General features: G+C 42.4%; 1 protein-coding gene across 2 annotated transcripts in view; it reads left to right on the top strand.

Moving 5' to 3' along the window:
• LOC137892590 (rho GTPase-activating protein 29-like) overlaps positions 1–18,378 on the top strand; it is a 32,027-nt gene extending 13,649 nt beyond the window's left edge. Inside the window, exons 3-22 of one of the 2 annotated variants that reach the window (XM_068737855.1) lie at positions 1,121–1,264; positions 5,103–5,199; positions 5,463–5,535; positions 5,780–5,840; positions 6,468–6,617; positions 7,355–7,419; positions 7,560–7,670; positions 8,188–8,268; positions 8,402–8,569; positions 8,805–8,942; positions 9,878–10,065; positions 11,273–11,442; positions 11,930–12,064; positions 12,567–12,665; positions 13,505–13,668; positions 14,230–14,418; positions 14,571–14,708; positions 14,966–15,198; positions 15,684–15,984; positions 16,480–18,378. In XM_068737855.1, coding sequence (XP_068593956.1) covers positions 1,121–1,264; positions 5,103–5,199; positions 5,463–5,535; positions 5,780–5,840; positions 6,468–6,617; positions 7,355–7,419; positions 7,560–7,670; positions 8,188–8,268; positions 8,402–8,569; positions 8,805–8,942; positions 9,878–10,065; positions 11,273–11,442; positions 11,930–12,064; positions 12,567–12,665; positions 13,505–13,668; positions 14,230–14,418; positions 14,571–14,708; positions 14,966–15,198; positions 15,684–15,984; positions 16,480–17,634 — 3,860 coding nt within the window. In that variant the 3' untranslated portion in view covers positions 17,635–18,378. Of the gene's footprint in view, positions 1–1,120; positions 1,265–3,909; positions 4,206–5,102; positions 5,200–5,462; positions 5,536–5,779; positions 5,841–6,467; positions 6,618–7,354; positions 7,420–7,559; positions 7,671–8,187; positions 8,269–8,401; positions 8,570–8,804; positions 8,943–9,877; positions 10,066–11,272; positions 11,443–11,929; positions 12,065–12,566; positions 12,666–13,504; positions 13,669–14,229; positions 14,419–14,570; positions 14,709–14,965; positions 15,199–15,683; positions 15,985–16,479 lie in introns of those variants that run through there. The other variant, XM_068737856.1, reaches the window with a different exon arrangement.
• The last annotated feature ends 1,172 nt before the right edge of the window (positions 18,379–19,550 follow it).

Here is a 19,550-nt window from a genome sequence, read left to right as displayed (position 1 = left end):
TTGACTCGACTGCACTTGAGCGCTTAAAAACCTCAAAAAGCATGTAATCATTTCTGTATTCATCAACTGCACCTGTGTGAGAATGTTATAACTGCGACTGACACAGTGTGACCTGTTTACATAGACGCATGCCTTTTCCGCTGTACGTGGTGTTACTGTCTGTCTGGAGGAAGCAGAAAAGAAGTTTCATCATAGTGGTTTTATGCTGCGACAGTTAGTCTCTTTCCACTGTATATCTGGAGTCACAGACACTGTATATCTGGAGTCACAGACACTTTATATCTGGAGTCACAGACACTGTATTTCTGGAGTCACAGACACTTTATATCTGGAGTCACCGACGCTGTATATCTGGAGTCACAGACGCTTTATATCTGGAGTCACAGACGCTTTATATCTGGAGTCACAGACGCTTTATATCTGGAGTCACAGACGCTTTATATCTGGAGTCACAGACGCTTTATATCTGGAGTCACAGACGCTTTATATCTGGAGTCACAGACACTTTATATCTTGAGTCACAGACACTTTATATCTTGAGTCACAGACGCTTTATATCTGGAGTCACAGACGCTTTATATCTGGAATCACAGACGCTTTATATCTGGAATCACAGACGCTTTATATCTGGAATCACAGACACTTTATATCTGGAGTCACAGACACTTTATATCTGGAGTCACAGACACTTTATATCTGGAGTCACAGACACTTTATATCTGGAGTCACAGACACTTTATATCTGGAGTCACAGACACTTTATATCTGGAGTCACAGACACTGTACTGTATTAGTTGCCCTAAGGGAAACTGTCTGGGTGACATAAAAGATGACATGTATGTTTCATAATTGCAAAATGGCAAAGAGTATTTGCCAAGTAAGTTGCGTGGCTAAGACAAAAGGAATGGCAGGAATTAATTTGACACTGGCTTACCTGTGACTCAAAATGTAGTGTAATGGTGGTGTCTTTGACAAATAGATGAAAATGTGTGATTGCTAATCGTGCATGATAGATCTGTTTGAGATTTAATCAAGCTTCCGTTGGTCTCGTCAAGGTCTTGAAACCAACACGACTTAACTTCACGACTTTATTACTTTGCTTATTCTCTCGTTTTCTCAGAGAATGTGGAAGGTCTTCAGGGGGCGGTGCAGGAACGTTTGGCAGAGTTACTCCGCGTCCTCAAGGCCATCATCAGCAAACACCAGACCCTCAACTCAGTGGACATCCTGGGAGCGGCTGGCACAGTCATTGCCAAGGTGAAAGGTCAGTAATTACTCACAAGCATGCATGGAGGCACTCAGACATACGGGTGAAAGCACTCAGGCACCAAGATGATGCTCAAATATCTTGGCATGAAATCTCTTTGTTGCTAAGAGCCTACGTCAGTCTTGCAGACTAGTGTCGTGAAATACCCAGCAGTAATATTCTATCGCTCTGTTCTTGGGTAGAGTCGTGGAGATTTGTTTCTGAAAGGTCATCCTGTGAGGAATGATTACTCCTTCAGCAACAGATCTCTATCCCGTCTCCTGAACGAATACAACAGAAAAGGAATCTCGTCCCACTAGTCCAGCTGGAAACGTGATCCACTGCAGGGTTATTTCTTAAACCTAACTTGCACACAAGGATCTCTACAGCAGAGACTACACGGCTGTAATTTGCATTCCATATTTCGGCGACCGCGGAGGCCCCTGGCAGGCTGCTTGTCGGTCAAGCACATCCGTGCGTCTTCATTCTTCTCCAAGCGTCATGAGGTGTGTGGTTGTCTGACGGCTAACCTGCCCTATCTCAATACCTTGAGTTGTGACCTACTCCTTAGGAATGCTTAAGAATGCATTTCTGCATCTGTAGTCCATTGAGTAGCGCTTCGACAATGTTTGGAATGCACAAAGGAAACAAAAGAGATCCCATGTTGGATCAGCCAAAGAATTATTGGCATTATTGAGACAAACTTTAATTACAGGACTGACAGTGGCTGGATGGAAAAATGACACTGTACAGTATGGCGGTGCAGTGTGCCATTGTTCCTGTTTTCAAGGAAAGCCCTGTCATGTAATCTTGCAGTAAATACAGTAGTTGCATATCTAGTTGACAAGTGGAAACTTGGAAATTTGCCTGTCCACAAGGGGGGGGCCTTACATCAACACACACATGCTGGCTGGACTCTCCCTAATGGCCAGTAGGTAACACAATATTGATGCAGACAGCGAGCCAGAGGAGGACTGAAAAGGAGAGGCTGAAAGAGCAATGAATCAGCGAGACATCAGAGATGAGGACTCAAAGGTTTGAATGATAACAGGTCTTGTGCGCCTCAGTGTCTTCAAAGTGTGTCGTCTCTTCCCTCACGTTGCTCTTTGATGCCTGTGACACCTGGGGCAAGTGGAGCTGCCAGAATTTACTGGAAAGAAAACCTCCCTCTGCAAACACATTTTTGTCTAACCAGTTTTAAATGCCATTTATACATACATCAGGGCTTGAAATTAAGCTTTTTCTGTTTGTCTTTTTCTGAGATGTTTACTTATGAGTTTACTACCGATTGCTGAACTTACTTGTCCGACATAGAAAATGTAAATAATTATATCAAAAGGGATTTCGGACGATTGGACAAAGCGCTAGAGCTAGTGTTAGGAAGTTAAACAGGTTATTATTCCTTCTTTAATATACATTTTATTGCTTAGCAAACATCTCTTCAAACAACTGTATTTATTCAAGTTTCTGGCCAAAGTCGACATTTTCTGAGATTACATTTGAACACATCATGTAAACGTTGTAATTTGCCTTCGTTCAATAAATCTTTTTTACTGTTTGGAGCCTCCGATAACAGCTGTTAGCTCTGTTATAAGCAGGACTGTAGTAGGGAGAGACCCCTGTTCTGTCTGTGCAGCATGCATGGGAATTAATTACAATATAATTGGTCTATGTATCTGATTAAGTTAGTTGTTCCAAATGTTGCTATGCTGTTAGCTCCGTTATTTAGCCAAGCGGGACTGTGCTGCCAACAGCTAATGATAACTAACTCCACTCTTACCGATATTAACTGACTAGAAATTATGAATGCAAGTCTCGCCCGTTTGTACGCATGGGACGCATGAGGCAGTCCACTTGTTCGAACACAGAGTTTACTTGGGCAAGCATTAATGTCAAGCCCTGGTAGATGTTATCCACTCCAACTATTCACCTGTTATTGTTTTTTTAATTAACCGGAAAATGTAAAGAACATGATCTGCTCCACTCAGCTGTATGATACAAAGGGTTTCATTCTAGACAGAGACTAGAGAGAGAGAGAGCTAATGTTGTATTGTATTGCACAAAATATCTTTTCCTGGTCCCGTTTTGAGAGAGTGTTCATGTTCCCCTCCTCCTACAGAAGTACTGCAAGGCACTGCAATAAAAGTGTTAACTTCCTCAACTTTTTGAATTTCTTTCCCTCCTCGCTGTCCCCCTTTGTCTATGGAAGATGCTTTTAGCTGACGCGGTGTATTTGTTTACTGCAGTCAATTTTGTATTTTTCGGATAAACCTATTGTAAATTAATTTCATTAATCTAAGAAAAGCATGCTGTTATATAATAATACACAATGACACTATTTTCTGCATATAAAAACAAGTCTTTGATGTTTTAGTATTTTTAATAGCATATCACTGCAGAGATTTTAAGATATGTCAAGACAGAATTATAAAAATATTATAAGATATGGCTTTAACTCACTAAAGACATTTTTCGGGAGCTAATTATCCCAGTTATGGCTCAACCGAAAGAAGACAATGGCCCCTGCACTTGAGTGATGCGGTTTCCATATTTCGATCGTGACAAGGGGGGCAGAGCTCTGGAATCATTGTTATGAGACCCACAGGATGTCCTGAGGAAGAAAGAAGTCAGCGCAGAGTTGTACGCTAGCATTCATGGCCAGGGAGGTGCACGACAGGGAGGCTTGTGCCTCGCTGTCTCCCCTCTTTTCGTGTCCTCAGGAGTCTCTCTGGATCGTGGGGTTTCCTCCCCATCGCAGCATGCCATGACCCTTCTATGCTTCGTCAACGGTTGGACATTTACGATTACCCAGCCACCACTGACATGGATCGAATTTGCTCTCATGAAGAGAAAATGGAAGCACAAAAGCTAGAAAGCAGACTGGAAAATGGAACTTCTTAGAGCTTTTTATTTCCGGTACCAGTTACAAGACAGCGATGCCACGTGAGAGAGAGAAAAGGTAAGCGCCGTGACAGTTTTGTATAGTATTACATGTCACAGAACTCAAGCTGTGTGAGTGTTTCCTGTTGCAGGCAGACAGGAAGTACTCGGCTTAGTTGGATTTCACTCTGTCTTTTGCTCCTCTGATTGCTCTCTGCAAATGTCTTCTTGCTGAGAAAACTGTTCCCTGACAGTGAAAGGTCTGTGCACACATTCTCCAAGATTTGTCAAGCTTCGATGGCCCGGTTCTAAAATAAGTGGACATCTTGCCGTAAATAGATCTCAAAGTAAAGAATGGGTTTGACTAATTGCCTTTTCTGTGCATTATCAACATGGAAGACGGCTCATGGAATCATAACACACTGGAACAAAAGAGGAAGACTTTGGGATTGTTTCTGAATATTCCTTGAATTACCATCCGTGAAGATCCTTGAAGCAGAAGAAGACATTTGTCATTGGATGGGAAGACGTACATGTGTACGTGTCCCTGCGGTTGTGGTTTTAAAGCTGTTTTCATAGTGTTGTGTTTAAAACTCTTGACCCTGTGAAAACAACACCCTGTGTAACTTTTTGTCTGTCGTCGAGGAGAATGTCAACACTTCAGTCCTTATAGAGACGATACACAAAAGCCAAACATTTCTCGCTGGTTTCTATTACTCATTATTACAGAAAAAAAACAATGCTCTGAGTCTAATCGCTTAAATGTAATCTGCATTTAGTACATTGCTGTTGGTTTTAAATGTATTTGATCTATTGTCTATGTGTGTTTTTTAATTGGTTAGATCTCATCACCCCGGCCACATACAGGCCTTGTTGTGTTAATGCATTTGTTGAATGATTGAGTATACATAAGCTGGTTTGTAATGCAATTTAATCTTGGCTGAGGTTCTTGTGTGTTTTTTATCACTCTCCACAGGCATTAACTTCAAGGAAGAGAACCAAGAAAACACAAAAGCTGTATTTGGCGAGATACACACATCCATTGACACTTTGGCATTCACATTCGGCAATGTGTGAGTACAATGTTTGTATACCTTTTCAACACCACTACATTGTTTTTTTTGCACTGCTGACTTCAGCCAATCTTGAATCTTTAGTTAATCTCTGTCCTTTGTTTTGAATTGTAGATCTGCTTTTTGTTTTTTAATGAGAGCAAACACCCGCATACTTCACAGTTGCATTTCCCGAAGCCTTTCTTTAGTTACTAGATTGCCGTTTTCGACCATATCGCACTGTACTTTTGACTTGCATCTACATCTACACATCTTCCCCTCAGAGTTTCTGACTTCCTTATGGGAGATGTGGACAGTGGCTCAGGGTTGGGGATCCCCCAGACCAGGAGAAGCAGGGTGAGGTGCAATCTTTCTTTTCTCAGCTTTGGGGCCAGCTTTGTTTTAAACATGATAGTTTTAAAAAAAGGGTGCATTTAAAGCAGCAATTTCACCACCCCTCCATTTAAAAAAAAAAAAAAAAAAAGCCTCAAAGACTTTCATTCTGTACTTAATTGGGGTGTTGAAAATCCTGCTGCTTCTGTCTGACTTTGATTGCATGTCTGCTATTCTCTCCTTGTAATCTGAAATGTCCTTTTCACAGTCTTTTGACAATCTCTCTGTGGATCCTGAGGGATACGCGTCGGAGAAGAATGATCTTGTGGGTAAGAGTTATTCACATTCTATTAATTACCTCTGAGCAGCGTGGGTGTGAAATAAATGGATCCTGAAATGTAATAGCTATTAATGGCTGCTTTACAAAGCATTTAATGGTTTGCTTTGTAGCCCAGGGCGGCCAGGAGTGTCAGCTTGTGATTTGGCCGAGTGTTTTAGTCTCTGGACTCTTGAATGCCTGAGGTAGACCCACCCTAAGCCTCTGCTTCCACCCCTGTTATTTCTGCTGCTTTTTTTTTCATGCTAGCTGCTCGTTTTCCCCTCTCTGGCCACATATCTGACATTCCTTGCCTGTTTAGGAGTAGTTCCGTGTGGGATGGGAAACACATGGGGTTTGTGTTAAATCAGATGGCGGGTGGCTGGGAGAGATGTGCACCACAGTGTGACCAGTAAAATAATATAATGCTGTTGGACTATTTGAAAAGATGCCCGGCACTTTCATATCCTCCTACGCTGTCAACTTTTAACCTGGACGTGTTTTTCCATTTACCTCCCACACGCGTCTTTTGGGATAGTAGATCTGAGACCCATCAATCCAGCGCTTTGCGTTATTGTTGATGCCATGTGTTCCGATTTACTTTGTTTTGAGATGTGAGTCTCCTCTGCTGACTCTCCAGGCCCAGAGGTGCCACTGACGCGGGAGGAAGAAGTTGACTTGACCCTGCTGAAGAATGACAGCGGTGTGGAGTCTGCTCTACTCTACGCGAAGGCCTGGTCCAAGTATATCAAAGACCTTCTGGCCTGGATGGAGAAGCGACTGGCTATGGGTGAGACATTGACAGGTTACTCCATTAGGACATTATCCAAGATATTATGAGAAAGAATGTGATGATTGATAACTTCTGAACAGCAGTAGAAATGCACCCCATTCTGTGTTGCAATGCAGTTTAAAAATCTGTTAATTGTATTTGAACCAGGAGGACTGAAGCAACGTTTTGCAAATGGACCCCTGTGTCATTATACGTCTTTTGACGGTTAGAGTTCAGAAGTGGCAGAGCAGTTTTTGGGCACTTAACAGCCATTTAGTCGTGGCGATGTGATCTTCAAGAAGGCACCTCAGCTCAGTCAGTCAGGAATAAAGGCTTTGCTCCTTTATACCAGAAGGTTCTCCAACACATTTAGCTGCTATGTTCAGGAATATTAAAGCAATTACAGAGAACTAATCGGCCATAGCAAGACACCTGGAATTTCAAAATGAGTCTATTAGTAGATATGCTATGCGTCTACCATATATGCATACTCAATATCATAGTCTATATATGCTTATGCTTCAGCTGACCATATCAAAAAGCAAACTATTTAGCTTAACAGCCTATACTCTATATAGTTTGGGATCCCACAGGTCCTAATAAGATATATTTAATGAGAATCTTTATTTGTTTTTGAGTCGAAGCAGAAACCATTTGCTTTTGCTTTTATCCACGAAACATACGTAATCATTAGTTGACAGTGATTACAGACATAAATAATTCCTTTTGGTTTCGTCAAACTTTTTTTCTTTCAGATATTGAGTATGCCAAAAGCTATGCAAAGATGGCTGAGTCTGCTAAGACACTGGTCAGTCAACAGGTAACAGAAGAGCCTTTTCATATGGATATTCATTTGTAATGTGTAATTAGTATAGAATTCTTACCTCCTGTCTTTGTTAAAATAGCCATTCTTATGAAAGTGTTTTTCCGATGTTAATTTCTTTATTTCATTTGTCCAAGGTATATATGCCATTCAGTGATGTCTACATTTCTACATTTAAGAACGACATTGAATACAAACAGCTGCTTATTCAAACTGCGATGGCTCTTCAGACGAATAAGTTCATACAGGTAAGAGTAAGAATAAGACGACTGTAGCCCACATAGCAGCCACGTAGCCACCGGTGTGATCGGGTGTCCCTGTTGCTTCTAAATCTCAAGCTGACACACCCAGCATAATCCAAAAGAAAATGCACGAGTAGCAGAGCTTTTTATACGCGCCATGCACATCAAGAGTGCACAACAATAAAAGACCATTGATGAAATACAAGAAAAGACATCATGACTGTGCCATCCGTGCAAAATCTGGCACTCTTAAAGTACGAGGCACACTTTTTAACACGATTAAGCCAAAGTCAAGTTGTGTTCAAGTGTTGCACACTTCCAAGACTTCTAGCAGTTTAAGTCTGAAAGTCTTCCTGTAATCTTTTAGTCAACAGTAATATTCTGCAACAGTATGTGCTGATCAGGAAACATCTGTATTTCTTATCTTTAATGTCAAACTTTTGAGAATAAACTTCCCTTCAGGGAAAAGGCATTTTGAAATTGTGTGCCTCAGTGTAATTGTTGACCTTCCCTCTCCTCTCAGCCTCTTCTGGCCCGTAAAAATGATCTTGACAAGTCGAGGAAAGACTTAAAGGAGCAGTGGCAGAGGGAGCAAAAGAAAATGGTATGTAGTGCACACTACTAGATACACGCTGTTGGCATACTTTACATGCAAGGTTTATTAACATGATAACCTGATTATATTTATGACATGTCACATTTTGATCTTTTGTGGTTAATCTGTGTGGTTTTGGCAGCAAGAGGCCGATGCAACCTTGCGTAAGGCACGACTGCTGAAGGCCCAGAGGAGAGAGGAGTACCAGAAAGCCCATTCATCTACCAACCGCTCCCAGGACGAGCAGGCTAATGCTGGTAACAAACAGCTGGAGAAGAAGAGGAAGCTGGAGGAGGAGGCTCTGCAGAAGGTAGGCAAGGGAGAAGATATGGGGAAATAATTGATATGATAAATAGCATCTTTTAATGATTCTTTAACATTTTCAGCTTTCTCACTCGATAGGTGAGGTTTACCACCCCAGGACAATTCATATTGGCAAAATCTGTCTTTGTGGCAGTGCACTGCAGTTGAATTCCTGCACACTCATTATACTTTTAGCATTTCATCCACGTCCTCACGCTATTCTCTGTTTTTCCATTGTTCAGGCGGAGGAGGCCCAGGACCAGTACCAGAGCTGTATGGCTGACGCAGGCGTCAGGAGAATGGATCTGGCCAACGCCAAGAGCACCATCCTCACACAAATCCGAGAGATGGTCTTCCAGTGTGACCTCACGCTAAAAGCTGTGAGTGGACAGGGCATAATATTAGTAGTCAGCTAAGCCACTGAACTGAGAGAGGAAACTCCAATAACATATAGTTCTTTTAAATGAATATCTTATAAGTATAATGCATGATAAATAGTTAACAAAGCGCTACAAAAACACAAGACTAAAACTTCAATTTCAATTGAATTGAAAGATAATTTAATACAAGGACTAACACTTAACAGCACCACTAAATCTACGTTACTATGTTGCTACTGGTGGTTAAATGTTTATGTGTCGCCTCTGCCGAGATTTGTTGTCCTTGTTTATTTCTTGGTAAGTACATTGAGAACAATGAAAAAGTCAAATATCTTGTATGTCTTCACGTACCTGGCCAAAAAAGCTGATTCTGATGCTTGTCAATGGTTTGTTGACATGATATAAAAAAGCTCCATATTTACAATTAGAATCAGTTAAGAAGCACAAATTGCTGTTTTTTGTGAAGTTCATATGATCACAAAATGACTAACGTTGGGCCGGTAGCCTAATGTGCTATGTGCTGTGCTTCTTGTGTTTGGCAACTTTTGGCTAAACATATTTTTCAGATTGCTTACATTTTTCAGATTGTAAAGAAGGTCAAGTTAAAAAATGTGCTTGGATCAGCCAAGTTCAAGTCATTTATAGGCTGGAAAAAAAAGCCCATACCAATGCTATCATGAACCAAGCCATTTGACATGCACTGTACGCATTTTTAAGATTGGAGTGGCTCGTAAACTTGTGTCCACAGAATTGATTAAGGAACACAGATTTCAGAAATCTGTCAGGCACTGAAAGCTTGTACTGAATACCTAACTGTTCATATTGAATGTGAAGAACAGAAACTATTAAACATGAAAGAATGATTGTTTAATTTGCCTTTTTATAATTAGTCACTCACTCACTCATTCAACTTTAAATGATCTGTCATTCTTCAGGTGACAGTGAACTGGTGTCAGATGCAGCAGGCGCAGACTGTGTCGCTCCCCCCCCACTACCAGGGCCTGAGCGAGAGTGCCAAGTTGTATGAACCGGGTGAATGCTACGCTGAGTTCGTCCGGAATCTGCCCAAAAATCTGCCTAAAGAACGTGTGCACTTAGACTCCACCTCCTCTGACAATACCAGGTACCAAGTACTGTAGATGCACACGAAGATTCTCAAAATGGTCTCTGTATTTATGAAATAGCTTGCTACAATCTTTTATTAATCATACATTGTAGTTTAAACACAGTCGTTACAGGGCAGATTGTTACACATGAGGCCATAACATCAAACAGTCAATGTTAAATGAGCCCAGTTGAGACTATATTTGCAGGATTAACCGTCAGTTTTAGAGGAAAGTGTTTCTTTTCGAGTAACTCCTGCCCATTTAGAAGTTGTTCATTGTCTAGTTCTGGTTTCACTAAAGGTATCAGTGAGTCAGAGTTAGAGGAAGCGAGAGAGAGAGAGAGAATCAAGGAGAGACAGAATGCGTGTTGAATTTGTTGCTCTTCCTCAGGAAATATCTGTGGCGTAGGCTGAATGCAGCAGGGGAGATTGTGAGCGTGAGAGTTTGGCTCTGGGTTAGAGCTGTCCCCAAGACTCTGCTTAGATTGTCAAAGCAGTGCCAGAGCAGCCCCCCCCCCCCCCAACACACACACATTACCACGAAAGAGAATAAGCAAAGTTTCACTTCCTTAGTTTAAGGTTAATGTTAATGGTAAGCTTAATGATGTTGTTGTACAGTGAAACCCAAAGTGAAACCTAAACCACACGTGTTGACATTGATCGGAAAACACTTTGTGGCTTAGACTGTAAGTTCAGTGCTCAAGATAAGTTTGCACTTCCATGTTTGACATAACAGTATATGTTGAAGCGGTCTGCTGGCCGGGCTACATTCAGTTTCTCTTCCTAATCCTCTCTTTCAGTCTGAGTTATGCCTAAAGCACAACTTCCACTACTGAAAACTCTTTGGATTTACTCATACCAAATGAAGTGGACTTTGTTGGGTCTCCAGAACTGTTTAGGTTAGCCTGTTGTGGACAAACCTACACTCTAAGACATGGCATGTTTTATTTCCAATGAAATGAATTGGCTCGTTAAATACAGGTGTGTTGCGAGAAAGATATATATATATATATATATATAAGCTCTTAAGTACATCCTTGCTTTTTCATGCCGCTGGGTTTTAGATGCCGGAAAGTAATAAGTCTCAATGCCTGGTGGAGTAATGGTTGAGTTCATGTTCAATAATCGTGTCAAATCCCCACAGATAGCACTGTGTAAATTAATAATACAGGTTAATATGAATCTTCATCACACGTAACCTTAAATGCTGACTTTATTTCCCCAGGTTTGTGTTCAACAAAAGGTCAGTGGGCAGCACTCATTCCTCCCATGGCAACCTGTCTCAGGCATCCATCAACTCCTGTGATGTGTTGAGCGGAGACGAAGTGGACAGTCCCCTTCACCGGCCGGCAAAGATCAGCGAGCGGAGGTCCAACAGCAGCACGGACATACAAGGTGCTCACTCAGTGGTTAAGGCTTCTAATGTGAATTCAAAGGATCACAAGTCAGACAATGACAGCTTATGTATTTACAAGTTCCACGAATACCAGCAGACTTTAGAGAAGATCCCATGTGATACCTACTTCAGCAATGCTTTTTCCCAACATGAATGTACAGTATTTTAGAAACTGGATGATTCCCAAGCCCAAAATAATCGTCGCTGAAGGTTGGACAGCTGAAGCTGGCAGGCGGTCTGTGGGTCAGATCTGTGGAAGTTGTGTCTGCCTGTTCTGAGTCATGGAAATGTTTTCATTAGTAAAATCCAAACAGTTGTGTGCTGCCTACTCGTCATAAGTCGAGAATATCTTTGTGACCACAGGTCTCTGAAAATAACTGAAACTAATGCTAAGAATATCACTAAATGGGAAGCTGCCATTCAGCCGTATTTCTTTGTTGTTATTCTGTTTGTGTGTGACTGGTGGTTCTGTATGTTTTCGTGCAGCGCTGAGAGGTCAGGCCACGCTGAGAGCCTGGGCCTCCAGTAGTCAGGGGAGCCAGGGCGGGATGTGCAGTGACTCGGAGAGTGCGGGAGGCAGCAGCGAGTCAAGGTCCATGGACTCCCCCCCTGCCAGTCCAGGTAAGAGGATTTTTTTCATACCATTTTTTTGTCTTAATTTATAAAAGGTGTTGAGGGTATTTGAACATGCAAATGCACAATTGTGCAGATAAGATCAAGAAATCATCTCTTCAAAGATGATAAAGCATATTTTAAGTGTGACTGATAAAGACATTGAGAAAAGAAAAAACAGAAAAGAGAAAATCACAACTAGATGATGGATTTCTTCTCATGATAATCGTTTTAGTGTAACTTCCTTATGGTACACCAGAGCCCCGCACTACTCATCTGAGTGGTGCACTTCCCTTTACAGCTGAAACTACAAGCCGCACTGAGCTAAGCTCTAAAGCTATGACATATCCAACACTAAATGTAGAGCACTATTGTCTCTTCATGGTTCTGCACTGAGAAATTGTCCATGTTCCAATCTGTGGTAAAACTTTACTTTTACAATAAGTCACTGGACATTGTTATGTACAAAGTCATGACTTGTGTGTATGTATATATATATATATATGCGCAGGTGACTTCAAACGACGGCTGCCAAGGACTCCCTCCACTGGGACCATGTCTTCTGCTGATGACTTGGATGAGAGAGAGCTGCCCTCGCCCTCGGACAATGGTAACGCTTTGTGTGTGTGTGTGTGTGTGTGTGTGTGTGTGTGTGTGTGTGTGTGTGTGTGTGTGTGTGTGTGTGTGTGTGTGTGTGTGTGTGTGTGTGTGTGTGTGTGTGTGTGTGTGTGTGTGTGTGTGTGTGTGTGTTGTCTTTGCTTGGCCCTTCTCCTCAAGCAGATGGATGCTAATGTGTATACCAATTTTGGGCTTATATCTGCAGTAACACAGCCGGTCAATGTGTCCATTTATCTAACAGGGAAGTGAAGGAAAGAGGGGAGGAATAGAGGGAGAGCGCTGCACACCTACATATAGTGCTTTTTTTATGGGCCTGGCTCTGTGGTGGGTTTCGCTTGCACACTTGATTGTTACACTTGACAGAGCTGCACAGATTGAGGTCATGTTAGTTTTGGCGTACGGCCTAAGCTTACACTTCCTGTATCTATGCGGTGCTCTTCTAGACAGTGTGTATGTTTGTTTTCTCGTCGAGAAACCCTTTTCTATTGACTTAATTAAAAAAAAAAAAGATTGTGCATTGACATTTAATCATGTGCATAATAAGAAGGTACAACTATGCATTAAGTATCAGCTCTCTGTATTTTAAGAGCAGAATATGACTTTTATATGCCTAGATGTATTCTATTATGATTATTATATCTTAATGTAGTCTTTTCTGTTGTGTCTTTTTTTTCCACACCATTTATGTTGTGGCGTGATATCAACAGAGACTTGTCACTCTTCAAATTGCCCTCACAGAGGTTCCGTTTTTTTTCTGCTTTGAACTAACGGGAACTCAGCATGAAGCCGCCTGTCTTTTTAAGTTCCCTCATCAGCGGCTCTGATTTTCAGGTCTGGCAGAGATGGTGACAGAGACGGCCAGTTCTCCGGGTCCCTTCCGAAATGCTCAGATGTCCAAAGCTGCTCAAACCCATAAGCTGAGAAAACTACGCGCCCCGTCTAAGTGCAGAGAGTGCGACAGTTTGGTGGTTTTCCATGGAGCTGAGTGTGAGGAGGTACAGTACATATACTCTTTCTTAAACAAAAAACGTTGCCAATTTTCAACCAGCTTTGTTATGCCGGTATGCAAATGAACAACCTCCACGCTGCGAGCACCCAGAGCTTCCTGCTCGTCCGCCGACAAAAGTCCACCGTTCATCTGCACATAGCACCCACATTGCAACAATGCAAAGCTGGGTTGAAAATCGGCAAAGTTTCCCTTTAAGCTTTAGAAATGATAATGGTGTTGTGTGTTTCTATACAGAATAGATTAGCAGGACATGAGACTTTGTCATGATGCGTTTAATTCCATAATAGCCCAATTGTCTCATACATTGCAGCAATTGCAAATATCCAAACGTACAGAAGTGTATAGTAGAAATATTAAATGTAGCCGACAAGGCCGCTATGTGTTGCCAGTTGCCTGCTGTCTTGTTTTTCAAGTGGAGAAAAAAAACAAAACAAGAAGAGACAAAAAGATACTGAATAAGTTGTTTTATTTGTAAGAAATTGTTTTAAGTATCAATCAATCGACTACTTGTTATTTCTTTATTTAACTGTCTCCGTTTCCTTACCAGTGCTCCCTGGCCTGCCATAAGAAGTGTCTGGAGACGCTTGCTATCCAGTGTGGCCATAAAAAGCTGCAAGGCAGACTGCAGCTGTTTGGTATCGACTTTGCCCAAGCAGCAAAGAACAGCCCAGATGGTGTCCCTTTTATCATCAAGAAGTGCACGTCTGAGATTGAGTGTCGAGCGCTCAACATCAAGGTAAACTTCATTTAATGTTCATTGTTGCAACTTGGATTGCAGTACTTTTTCAAGCGATACACAAACCACAGTTTGACGTACGTCTTTGATATGCCGTGATTGTCTGTTATAGTAGAAATGTACCAACCTGTGCTCCTGTTTTTTCCTCACAGGGGATTTATCGTGTGAATGGTGCCAAATCACGCGTCGAGAAGCTTTGCCAGGCGTTTGAAAATGGGAAGGACTTGGTGGAGCTGTCGGACGTCTCGCCTCACGACATCAGCAATGTCCTCAAACTCTACCTGAGACAGGTGGGTGTTAAACTCCTACCGAACACTGAAAAGGTTACCGAAAATGAGTGGGTGTTAATGTATGAATCGTTCGGTATTTGCGGCTCATTTTAACAAAGAAGTCCTGAATGCTTAAATTTGTGATATAGTTGGTGAGCTTTTGGCTTTTACTCTTTTTATTTGTACCTTAAATAAACATTGTATTCAGTAAACATACACTGGAATGGTTTCCATTGCTAAGAATATAAAACATATCACTGTTTCCCTTTTTGTTACAGTTACCAGAGCCATTGATCCTGTATCGATACTACAACGACATTATCGGCTTGTCCAAAGAGTGCCAGAGAGTGATTGTGGAGGAGGCTGATAAACCTCAGAGCACCCAGACAGGAGACAAAGGGGGGGCAAGCGTTCAGCTCAACAGAGTCGTTTTCAAAATCAGAGACCTTCTCCGACAGCTGCCAACAGCCAATTACAGGACTCTGCGTTTCCTTATTGCACACCTGAACAGGTAAGGGCTGTAAGCCAACACCCAGAGCTGGTCCATTGTAAGGATTTCTGTCTGTCGCTCTCTGCACAAATACACTGACACTCAAACTTCCTCATGAGACACAAAGGGGAAACAGAGACTTCCCTATAGCACAGAGGAAGTAGCTTAAAGTACATACAACTCATGCTCTAGTCATGGTGACACCAACACCAATATTTTTAGAATGAACCTATGTCCTTTATTTTAATGTTATGGTTTTCTAGCGTCAAAGTATTTGGTATTGCTATTGTGTTTGCAGAGACTTTTCGATCATGTCATGTCAAAGAAATGCGTTGGATTGTTGGCAGCCTCTTGAGGCAGCGTTCATTTTTTTAGTCTATTGTCACTGAAGCTTGTTCAGTGAAACCTGTACTCACATCTTACCATGGGAAACACTGACCTACTTGAACAATACCTGAAATACATCTTTTATTAATTAAACTCGTCATCACTCTTTACTGCCACAGAGTGACGGAGCAGGCCGAGGAGAACAAGATGACTGCGAGTAACCTGGGCATTATCTTCGGCCCCACACTGGTCAAGCCGCGGCAGACGGACGCTGAGGTGTCCCTTTCCTCGCTGGTAGACTACCCCTACCAGGCCCTGATGGTGGAGTTGCTGGTGCGACACTTTCAAACAGTCTTTGATGCATCGCTTTTGTCCGGCTCTGACGTCACCACGACTGGCCAGGCGTCCCCCAGACTCACCCCTCTAGAGAAGCTGCAGCGGCTCAGCAGACACTCCACCTCCCTGATGGACATCAAAGAGGTGAGGACGGATTTAAGGGTGCGAGAAATGCTGCGTTCGTATCGTATTGTACAGAATGTTTAAAGCCTTTTGTAGCTCCACAGGAAGCTGGATGAAGTCTAATAAATTGCCTCAAGTGATGTCACTTGAGTCAGTGTTTGTTGGGGCTGAAGAAAATGAATAATGGGAACATTTTTGGGGGTTTGGAGTTTGATAGGAGTCTGCTCCGTGTCTCTTTTCGAGGCTACATTAGCCACTTCTCGCGTAACACAACCGCGGTCAAGTAACATTGTGGATAATGTAGGCACCAGGTTTGGACACGGAAGAAGAATGTGTGGAATAAACAATATATTATCTTTGGTTCTGCTGCATTAAGTTTGTCCTTTCTTTCTTTTTTTCAAACTGTTTTCATGATATATGATAATGTATATTTAATTATTAAAGCGAGGTTAAATTAATTGAATACAAATGTGATGTTCAGAGATTATAATCTAAATGTTTATTATGTCCTTTCAGAGTGCCAAAGTGTACAAAAGATACTCCTCAGTAATCCCATCCTCGCACATCATGGATGAGGTTCAGGAGGTCCAGCCAGGAACAGACAGAACAGAGGTCTCAGCCCTGGACAGACTCAACGGCATCCAGACGTCTAGTGAAGGAGAAGTCCAGAGGTCGACCTTAGTGTTCGGCCGCCCCAGCACCACCATTCCCTCCACCACCGCTGTGGCGCCGAAGGTCCAGCTACGCACCCAGCGCGCCAGACATGTGTCTCGACCAATCAGCATGCCGCTAGAACGCCTGCCCAACCCCGCCCAGATCAGCGAGAGGAATTACCGTAACAGTGCTGCTAAAGATGACGCGAGTTCTGCTGAGCGGGACCCAATCTCTGAAACTATACCAGAGATACCAGAGCCAGAAAAGGCTCGCCAAAGTGGCTCATCAAGGGTTAGCACCTACTACATCACTCCTTTCATTGACACACAGACAATGCAGAGGAGAACGTGGGACAGGAAGTACAAGCACTATGATGTTACACCCAGGACTGCTAAGATTGTGGCCAACCTGCCGTCTGCCTGCTCTGGAGTACAACCTGTGAAGGCAACCGTGCCGGTCACAGCAACCACTGCTTCTGTGGTCCCCACCACGAGCAGTGTGAGCACCGTTTTCTCCAACAACCCCTACGCAATGTCAGTCAAGCCTGGCTGGAATTCTAAAAGGGAAAACGACGCAGATAGTTCAGTCAGTAAGTCTAGCAGCTCACCAAACCTTCTGTTAACGCTCAGGGCACCAAGAACTCTGCAGCCTCCTCCCGGGACTTTCTATAAGCCCCCTGTTTCCATTAACAGCAGAGCTAGGACGCTTCCAAACTGGACTACAACTGTTACCACCACCACCACCACCACCTCGTCGCTCGCCCCCACCAACTCTGCCCAGGTAGTCACCCTGTCCTCCGCCCTAGCGAGCCCCCCACAGACACGGCTCCAGACACGGGACTCCACTGACGGCGCCACCGACCCCGGGGTCTCGACCTGCGCTACCCTTTCGCCCCCACAGTCCCCGCCCCCGAGCAGCCCCGACGACCTCGGCCCCAGCGAGAATAAGCCCGTCTACCAAAGACTGCGACCTCGGCGGCTGCAGGAGCTTGAGCACAGAGAGGCCCATTTCGTCTGATGCCAAAAAAACATATTATATCTGTAAATAGTAATGTATCTGTGCCATAGTGTATACTGTGGAAAACATTTTTTTATCATACAAGCTGAGAGTGGGAGAAGATGTAGGCCTGTGAAATTAAACCATGAAAGTGTTATACGTACTAATATATTGTATTTTACATATTCAAGTCAAAATGTCAACAGTGGTTGGTCTCCCAAGCATTCAAAGCAAAGAACAACTGTGTAAGTGTAAAGCCGACATTAACAAGATAACAAAAACATGAATTTGCCACAGATTGATTTATCTGTCTGTAAAGAATAGTGCCGTCTATCATTTTCCTTGTTTGAATTGAACCTATAAGTTCCTGTACAATGTTTGATTTGTTATGAAATGATACTTTATTGTAATCACACAATGCACTTAACACAGGTTCAAATTCTAATGTTGCCTTTAATGTTAAACTTTGCTTCATTTTGTATTTCATTCCACAAGGAACGGATGGAGGTTATTTCAAACATGAGATTTTCAATTCAAACGAGTTCAACATTTTTACCTTTTCAATTTGTCCTTTGTTGCCTGTGATTGGTACATCTTTTCTCAGTATGTAAACCTTATGTATCTGTTTACGTTTTTTTATACTCATTCATACATACTGCATGTTCGTCACAGTACATTTGTCTCATCGCATTATTGTGACTATACAGAAGAAATATGACATGCAACAGTGGTTGCTGCAAATTAAAAATGTAGTTTAAACTTTAACTTTTGTTCCAATTGAGTTTTTGTTTTTTTTAGATTTCCCTTCAGTGCCTCACAGAACAAGGGTTATATACGTTTGTTTACTTTATGTGTGTTATTTATGCTACTGTGTCACTTTTTAATTTGCAACCTTTTATGTATTTCAAACATGTCTGCAGTTTGATTTGTGGCTGTTTTGTTGCTGCGTGGGACAAATTGGGGGAAAGACGCTAGGGCTGCAACTTCCAAATTATTAGTTTCTTAATTATCGATTTATGACAGAAAATAGCCAAATCATCCATCACAGTTTCCTAGAGTCTAAGGAGACATCTACAAATTACTTGTTTTGTCTGGCCAACCTCTAAAACCCAATGTTACCGCATTTTAAATAAGAAGAAAATGATCATATTTAAGAAGAGAAAAAGAAAAATTACTCAAACAATGGAAGATTTGCCAACAACTTTCTGCCCATCAACTATTCCAGTTTTGTTCAGTGTGTCCGAGAACCAGCGTTGTGTCTCAACCTTTTTTATTTCTGTACTTACACAAGTTTACTTTGTGTGTTATTTATACAACCTGTGACATTTTGTGGATCCACTCAGAATACTATAACTTGATGTATTTGGACATTGGAGTTGTGTGACATGATATCCACCAAGCTACCTACGCCACCATGTTTGTGAAGGTTTAAGCCTTGAATTTACCTTCGTTTTAGGGTAAGCTGGCTGTGTCTGTTGTGCACACCGTTCACAGCAGCTTTAAGTGGGTTTAATGTCACAACTGTCGAGGCTTCAAATTCTCCCAACGTGATTACCCATGTCACCTGCTCCACCCCGCCGAGCTGCCCAGAGGCGTGAGGCGTTTCAGACACCAACGAGAGTGCGTAACGTACTCGTATGAGTCAAAACTCTGATTTATTTTGTCGGTGTTGAGCTCAAAGACTTTTTTTGACAGATAAATCCTGCTCATGGACACTTTGACGTTCATTTTTGGCTCCTATTGTGACCCCCCCCCCCCATCTCGGTCTTTCTCTCCGCCAGTATCCCTTCTTTCCTCTCCAGCAGATATCCCCCCTAATTCTGCCTCAAAATGGTTGACTGTTGTCTTTTTTTCTGCCTGCCCATGTTGAGCTGGGAGATTAGAGCAATCAGATTAGGAGTGCTGCTGACCTGCAGGCAGGGGAGAGAGAGTGGGCA

This window comes from Cebidichthys violaceus, unplaced genomic scaffold (genome assembly GCF_023349555.1).
Source record: "Cebidichthys violaceus isolate CVI_PGR_0920_01 unplaced genomic scaffold, fCebVio1.0.p SCAF_8, whole genome shotgun sequence".
NCBI classification, from domain to species: domain Eukaryota; kingdom Metazoa; phylum Chordata; class Actinopteri; order Perciformes; family Stichaeidae; genus Cebidichthys; species Cebidichthys violaceus.
This window is presented reverse-complemented; position numbering and strand designations above follow the sequence as displayed.